General features: G+C 42.7%; 1 protein-coding gene across 10 annotated transcripts in view; it reads left to right on the forward strand.

The window, feature by feature from the left end:
• The window catches only part of ppfia2 (PTPRF interacting protein alpha 2), a 141930-nt gene that overhangs the window by 115798 nt on the left and 17636 nt on the right, over positions 1 to 8496 (forward strand). For 7 of the 10 annotated variants that reach the window (XM_020613667.1, XM_020613669.1, XM_020613670.1 and 4 more), the window contains 8 exons: positions 396 to 636; positions 1972 to 2001; positions 2177 to 2307; positions 2992 to 3173; positions 3467 to 3557; positions 4811 to 4813; positions 6704 to 6785; positions 7632 to 7832. In XM_020613667.1, coding sequence (XP_020469323.1) covers positions 396 to 636; positions 1972 to 2001; positions 2177 to 2307; positions 2992 to 3173; positions 3467 to 3557; positions 4811 to 4813; positions 6704 to 6785; positions 7632 to 7832 — 961 coding nt within the window. The remainder of the gene's footprint in view (positions 1 to 395; positions 637 to 1971; positions 2002 to 2176; positions 2308 to 2991; positions 3174 to 3466; positions 3558 to 4810; positions 4814 to 6703; positions 6786 to 7631; positions 7833 to 8496) is intronic. The other 3 variants (XM_020613668.1, XM_020613674.1, XM_020613677.1) reach the window with 1 other exon arrangement.

Raw genomic sequence — 8496 nt, forward strand, 5'->3', positions numbered from 1 at the left:
TCAGCAGGTAGTGATCATGAATCCAAGTAGTCAAGCTCTCAGCTAATTACAAAGTTAAACCCTGGGTTTGGTTAAAAGTAATGACCTGGCTTTTTGCCCTTTATCTCCTCATGTTGGCTTTTAATTAGTGTATACTGTGGGTATTTATTAGAATTAGTTCTGCAAATCTCCAGAAATCCACCTCTAAATACATCTATAGGTAAAGCTTTCCTCTGTAACGCTGGTAGTGATCTGATGGTTGAAGTGCAGAACTTGTCCAGATGTGTATACTGGAGTCCATTTTTGTTTAAGCTGAAAATGAACACAATTTAATTGTTGTTCCTCCCAAAATATTCACATTACAATATAAATATACAACCCTCTCTCTAACGTTTCCTCCTCTCTCCTATTCCCAGGCTGATACAGGAGGAGAAGGAGTCGACGGAGCTTCGGGCGGAGGAGATTGAGAATCGTGTGGCCAGTGTCAGCCTTGAGGGGCTCAACCTGGCCCGAATGCACCACCATGGAGCCTCCATCACCGCCTCAGCCACCGCCTCATCCCTGGCCTCCTCCTCGCCACCCAGTGGACACTCCACTCCCAAACTGGATCCTCGAAGCCCCGCCCGTGACATGGAGCGCATGGGGGTCATGACACTGGTACATTACATCACAGGCCTCAAACATATTCACCCCTGGGAATCTAAATACAGTAGATGACATGATACTTTAGATTAACCCTGTCCTACCCTACAGTCCTCCAAACAGGCGATGTAGTGTAGTATCAGATGTTTTCTGTAAAAACTGATATTTGTCTTTGACTGAATATAAGCCACTGGCATATTAAGATGGACATTTAGTGGTAAACAGGCATCATTGTTTAAAATATCATAATCAGCTTTATTGACCAAGTATGTTGAACACACAAGGAACTTGACTCCAGTACACTGGCTCTCAATGTGCTTTCATAAAGTAACAGGAAAAATGATGTTTTCATAATAGGAAGTAAAAAGACATAAGGAAAAAATACACAAAACTATTTATTATATATACATTTATACAATATGAAAAAGATAAACGTATATACAGTGGTTATACAGTGGTTATATTTTGACTCGTTTGAAAAGTGCTTGAATTAAAAATGTATGTGTGAAGTAAATCTGGGATCAGTTGGAATTTTATCAACAGTTTACTTATGACCTTGTCCTTTGTTACTAACTAGTTTATTTGTGGCACCGTATAACACAAAACATCACACACAAAATGGGGCAAAAGGGCCGTTAAAATTGTAACAGTCTCGTTTTTTGCTAGAAGACTTAATCTAAACCTGATAGAAAAGTGGTGTCTCGGATACGTATCACATGATGGCAAAACAAATGACCATTACAAGAGCAACAGCTTGTGAATGTGCTGTTTGCATTTGATTAAAGTTTGAGTATGTGCTATATCTGAGGGGGAACATTCAGTGATTTAAGATTTATTTTTAGAGACTGCACCACATTTGTAGGTACATAGCTACAGTGTAAAACACTTCTCCCTCCATGGTGCAAAGGGTTCCATATGCCCACAGCATAAAACAGCCAATGTTATGTTCAACAGCCTGGTTCCTCTAACACTCTCACCACATTGACCCAAGGCTTAAACAGTCTACATAAGCCCATTAAGAGGAATGCTACCATGCTAAAAATGTTCCTATACGCACCTGCAGTCTGCTACAACAACAACGGGTGTTGTGTAAAAGCTTGTCTTACCTTGGGCCTTTTAAAGAAGCAAGACTTTGATTGTATCGATTCATCAGATGATGTGTTTAGCAGTCCGTCTTTGTCCCTCTGGATTCTGATGTGTGAACTGATGCTTTTGTGAGCACCTAATGGTGTGTGATATTTATATGAATGAGCCACAGGTCTGTCATTTATTACCAGTATGCAAGCTGTAGTGTATTTGTCAATGCTGTAACACATGAATATTGACCTTTTTCTTTTCTGCTCCCAACAGCCCAGTGATCTGAGGAAACACAGGAGGAAGGTACATGCAGCACCACTTGTATCCACAGATTTGGAATGTGATGTTATAAAGCCACGAGGTCCCCCGAGTTCACGGTTTAATAATATGGTTACTGTAAACTCCTCTGGACAAATGGTGATTTACGAGTATCCGAGGGTCTCGTTTAATGTCCCGCTCCTTTACCATCGGTCCTCAGATAGCAGCGGTGGAAGAGGATGGCCGCGAGGACAAGGCCACCATCAAGTGTGAGACGTCCCCCCCTCCAACACCACGCACCGTCCGAATGACACACACACTGCCAGCCTCCTCGCACAATGACGCACGAGGGTAGGTGCCTAATACTTCTTAAAGGCAGAAGTAGTCTTGTTGGTTGAGAAGTGTTGGCATCTTGTTGCTGAATGTTTAGACTGACTCCCACTGAGTGTACAGTACCTTTGTCAGGGGACCTCTTTCCTGCAGTTGCATTTGTATGTTAAATGCAAATGCTGTTCTTCTTTGTAAAATGCAAGCTTGATGTACAGAAGCTCTGCCCGTTCTTGCTTTGGATGTAAATGAGATGATTTACTGCTCACTTAGAGCTTCCAGTTTAGCTGCAATTTGCCACGAATAATTTTTCAGCCCTTACAGATATTCTGGGTACTTTATCAAATTTAAAGCACAGGCTTTAGTAGTGACATTAGGTAAGACGAAGCTTTGGTAATGGTGCATAAATAATCTTGGAAACTATAGCGGGGGAAAGCAGAAAATATTGCCAGTGTCCCACACAGAAGATCGATGCTGTTTGACTTGTACTTGGAAAGTAACACAGCAGCAAAAGGTGTTAAATATTAAGTGAGGTGACAATTCTTAGAAAGGTGCTGAGGATTAAAGAACTGAATCATTGCTAAGTACTGTCTGTTTTCATCAATCAAAACATTATTACCAGAAAACAAAATGTTTGACTTTTGAGAAATGATCTCTTAAACATTTAACAACTCTTTCACTTATGCTGTCTGCATGCTGTGTCCTCAGGATTGTGGCCTCTCTGGAGGCTGAGGCCAGCGCCCTGAGTAGTGTTGCCAGCAGCCAGGACTCCCTCCACAAGCAGCCAAAGAAGAAGGGCATCAAATCCTCCATTGGACGGTTGTTTGGCAAGAAGGAGAAAGGCCGGCTAGCACACCTGGCACACAGACAGGTCATGGTGGATCCACAGGGTGAGTTAGAGGAGCTGCAAGCACATTTTCTACCCTAAAGTCAACGGCACTTATTGGGATTTGCCAATATTTTGTCTAATATCCTGCAGTTTGACTATTTTTCACTCAAAGATTTCGGAATTAATTCTGCGTTTCTAACTTGAAATGTAGATATATAGACATAGATACAGTAGTTATGCCAATAAAAGTAGACATATAGATACAGTAGTTATGCCAATAAAAGTGTAAAAAATATATACTACATTAAGTTTAAATGGTATTCACTATATCTTGTGTTCCACCCCTCTTATCAGCAACCATGATGGACCCAGACATGGCAGGGCAGGACATGGGAGTGGGCAAACTGGGAACTCAGGCTGAGAAGGACCGCAGGTTGAAAAAGAAGTAAGCTTTCACCTCCCTAGTCGCCACGACCGTCATTTCACCCCAGATCAACCCACATACAGTTGATCCTTAGTAGGGTCTTTTCCTACCCAGCTAACACATCTGCTAACACATGGCTGTATAAGTACACAGTCATCCACAGAGGAAGCTTTGTATTCTCTGTATTACACCTCACAGATAGTGTGACAGTTATACTGTAGCCTCCACCTCCTGCATTTACCGTTAACCTCCTTCCTGATACAATGCTATAACCCACACTGAGAACAGATAGGAAGCAGGAGGCGTGATCAGGATCCAGGAGCAGAGTTTAGATTACTGATCCAGGCTGAAAAGCCATTGAGTCTAACAAAACCAGTCTGTCAGCTGGGACATTTTAGACAACTCTCTAACACACCAGCCACAGATTACACTCTGTCACTTCAGGTGTGTTCTGCCCTCCAGGAAAGGGGAACCACATGCAAACCTTTTGCCAGGACTGTTGCAGAATGTGTGTGTGTGTGCGCGCGCGTGTGTGTGCGTGCGTGCATTGCCATGCCCCAGTGCCAAATGATGAATGTCATTTGCTCGAAGTGCACATTGGGTTGTCATGATGAATAACTTTGCCTCCCATGTAGTTGGTCAGTAGAGAGTATTGTTTGTTGTATGTTGACAAATGTGTTGTTTTTCTTCCACTGCACCGACTTCTTCATAGCAGTGTCCGGGACTAAGGCCCTACCACCACCACCACCACCTTGCATCTTGGTGCCTCCTCCACGCTGCATGCCATTCAGCTGCCGGCACTATTTTCATTTCAGCATCTTGATCGATTAATACTGCTGTGGTCTCATTGTTGGTGTGTGTGTTTTTCATTTATTTATTTTTTTTCTTCAAGACATAATGACAAGTATCTGAATGTAACTGAGCATTTGAATGCAAGGACATTTGGGGGGAGGGGGTCTTGCTGTGTTTCAGTGCATTTCTCATTTCCTCTGCTGCACGAGATGTGGTCAGGACTGCATTGTAGAAGACAACATTTCTTTGATTGGTCTACAGATGCTCCTGTAAACAAATGTCCTCCATCGTGAGATATATGTGGGTGTGTGTGCGCATGTGTTTGTGTTTAGAGCCGTATCGTTAACTGCCTTATTAAGTCATTAACATTTGTGTACTTTTGTCTCCCCGTCGCTCTCTCTCCCTCTTTCTCTCTCCTTCCCTCTCTGACTCTCTCCTCGCCTCCTTCCTCTCCCTCTCATCATCCTCTGACTCTAACAAAGCGGGTAAGTTGTGAGGATGTATAACTGACCTCCTGGATATGACCGTTGTCTCAGCCATATTGTCTGCCATCTCTCCTGTCTGTGCACCATCCGTCCTCTCCTGAAAGACCAGTGCCACAGCTGACGTCTCTTATCTGTTTATCTCTCTATCTTTCATGGCTGTAAACAACACCATTGCTTTCTTTCTTTTTTCCCATTTATCATCTGAAGATGTTTCTTCCCCCCCTTTCTAGAGTTCAATGGCAGCTGCATCCTTGGCTGGACAGAGAATGTGCCGCCGCTAAAACTGGGGCCCCCTTTGTAAACCCGGAATGTCTTCCTCTCCTTATTTGTGTCTCTATTTGTGTGAAATAACCAGCTGCAATATCTGGTTATGGGGATGTTCTTTTTGTTTGTATGATTTGTCATAACTGTTTCCTTACTTCCCTTTCCCCAGCTATGTTCACTGGATGTATTTCTCCATGCATTAGACCTGACCTGAACATAAAACATGAGCTATCTCCCCCATGTGCTGGATAGATGAGACAATGAATGTACCCACTTGTGTCTGAGCACATTTCCTGTAGGCTTCTGTTTGCCATGTATGCTGGGTTTAAGTGCCCTTTCACTGTACTGAGGCCTTCAAAGCTGCGAGTACCACTGTACATGTTTATAACTAAGCCCACACTCTCCATTTGTCAAGGTGTTTGACAGCGTACTCAGGGAACGGGTTGTTGATTCTGAGGTTTTGTTATGAAATGTATTCACTGAATCGACTAAGAACTGTATTGTTGTTTTATGTGTGGGTGTGAGGAAGAGTGTGTTCCTTCGTCCCCTGTTTGTCAGGCATTTTTAGGCAGTTTATCGGTTCTCGCCAAGTGTGGGAGGATTCAGCACGATACAAATAGCTCTGTGCACGACAGACCAGGAGCATCTACTCCCTGCTCCTTGTCATTATGGGGCAGTTTACGTTGCGATGAGTAGTTTGGCCCAAGTGCAAAGGGAGTCAAGGTAAAATACCTGTCAGCCCTCTTGGGTTATGCTAAAAACATGGAGCCGAGCCCAGAGAAGTGAAGAAAAGTTAGTTTTGCTGCATGATTCAAAAACTGTACCAACAAAAATATCAGTGCAAAAAAAAAAAAATCTTCCTCAGCAGAATAAATTCTGGGTAGCTAAACTGGGTTGTGTTGGGCAATTGTGCTTAGATTAGCATTGTTAGTGTCCAGCGTGACTAAGCAGGTACTACAAAAAAGTCCCTTCCTGTGTATGTGTGTGTGAGTCTGTGGTTTCTTGAGAAAAACTGAATACTGTTCAGGAATATTACGACTGTGTGCAAGGAGTAAATGTGCCAAATATCGGGTGATTCAGACTGAGTTCCATATATTATGTTGCTGTATTATGCTTACTCCTTGGTTAACGGCCTAAACTTCCATCAGATTGTAATGAAATATGTTTATAGTTGAGAGATCCTGCTGAGTGCCCAGGGCTGGCCTTACTTCTACTAGTAGTAAATTAGAAATACTGCTGCTTGTGTGACAAGGAAAATGTAGTCAGGATTAGGGGTCTGGGATTGAATGCTCTCATGTTCAGTAATACAAAGCCTGTGTGTGTGACTGTGTGTCTCTAAGTGTAGCTGCCACTGTGTGCTTGTGTTCTCTGCTCTCAGACAACCCAGAGATGAATAAACCGTTACCCTTTTCCCACATTTGGTGTACAGGCCGGACTTGGTGTACGGGTACTCTCCTCGTGTACTATACACAACAACACAAGGGCAGCGCTGTTACTGCAGGGGTTTGTGACAGGCAGTGTGAGTGTTTAAGAGGGAGTGGTGGTGTATCGGCATGAGTATCTGTGTGTTTATTGTGCTGTACAAGTGCCTGTGTTCATATAAGGTCTCCTCTGCCCCCACCTCAGACATGAGCTATTGGAGGAGGCCAGGAGAAAGGGTTTACCTTTCGCCCAGTGGGATGGCCCAACAGTTGTAGCCTGGCTTGAGGTAAGCGAGTGTTTTCTGCCTCTTTCAAACCTTTCTGCAGGTGGATTTCTTTCAGTATGTGTAATCAACTGTATTTTTAACAGCAGCTGTATGAACCTGGTTACTAACATGTATTTAAATGTTCCCACTGGATTTCCTCTGTCCTTAAAGTTTTTCTTTAAATAACAGGTATATAAAAAAGACTAAACTGAATTGAATTTTACATTGCTGCTTAGTTCAGGTGCATTATGAGTAATGTAATGAGCTATGACCCCAATTCCAGTAATGAGTATTAATGTTTAATCACTAAAACATTGATCATTAATCAAAATAACACTTTAACAATTTATGATGAGTCATTGCAGTGAATGACTTAGTGCCTGTAACAGATATTTTTGCAATAGCTTTACACTTTGAAATAAAAGGCAAAATATAGAAACAGTACTGCCCCCTAATGTTCAGTGGAGGATGTACAGCCACCAGCCAGTTCATGACCCCACACCACAATGTTCCAGGTACAGATAGGTACTGGGGCTGCATATTGGAGGTGGAATTGAGCATTTGAATGCTTAATAACAAGAATTTATTTCCCGCCAACTGTCTTCTTGGCAAGATGGAAAAGCACACAAAATAGCACACTGACTCCCTAGAGACAAAAGTCTCTGCCAAACTAAAAAGAAAGTGTTAACCCATATATGTGTGGAGTGAAATCAGACTGCTGCATGTTACTGTAAAAATAAAAATAGTAAAAACACAAAATCATGATCAAGAGAGATCATGAGATGGGAAACCAGATTTGAAGAGAAAATTGTCTAGTTTCAGTCGTACAAGACTAAATCTCCCCTGTTCTCCTCTCTGTGTGTTCAGCTGTGGCTGGGAATGCCGGCCTGGTACGTGGCGGCGTGCCGTGCCAACGTGAAGAGTGGAGCCATCATGTCGGCCCTGTCTGACACTGAGATCCAAAGGGAGATTGGTATCAGTAACCCTCTGCACCGGCTCAAACTTCGCCTGGCCATCCAGGAAATGGTCTCCCTCACCAGCCCTTCTGCCCCGCCCACCTCCAGAACCGTGAGTTATACCGAAAAAATGGGAACCGAGAACTGACTTGGAAATGGAAATGTAGATATGAAAGAAAAAACTAATATTACAAATTCAGTTGAACCTCACTTTCTAGTCAAGAGTTAGATGAGAAGACTGACACCACTCCCATATCTGTTCAGTATGAAGCTAGAGCCAGCAGCCAGTCAGCAGGAGAAGGAGAAACAGCCAGCCTGGCTCCATCTAGCAGCACCTCGAAAACTCGCATGATGTCTCATTTGCTCCATCTGTGAAAAGCTCACCTTTAGAAGTGACAGTTCATGGTTAATTAATGAGTTAACTAGTGAGGTTTGGAGGTGCTCGTCATTGGATTTTATTACCTTGTGACAGAGCCAGGCTACTTGTTTCCCTGTGCCCAGTCTTTGATTTGATTTGATTTGATTTGATTTATTCTTTCAAGCATGTAAAGACAGTTGATATGTCAACACACATAATTTCACACATATCCAACAAATGCTAATACAATATCAATTTGCTTATACCTAGTACATGCTTGAATGGAGTAGGAAGAAGTCAGACTTATCCAGTCCTACCCCATGACATCATCTTACCATCATTGGTTTGCAAGCAGTATCTCTACATAAATAATTCTCTTCTACACCACACAAGTAATATACTAAAGAATTATAACAGA

This window comes from Monopterus albus, unplaced genomic scaffold, assembly GCF_001952655.1.
Source record: "Monopterus albus unplaced genomic scaffold, M_albus_1.0 scaffold136.1, whole genome shotgun sequence".
Taxonomy (NCBI): domain Eukaryota; kingdom Metazoa; phylum Chordata; class Actinopteri; order Synbranchiformes; family Synbranchidae; genus Monopterus; species Monopterus albus.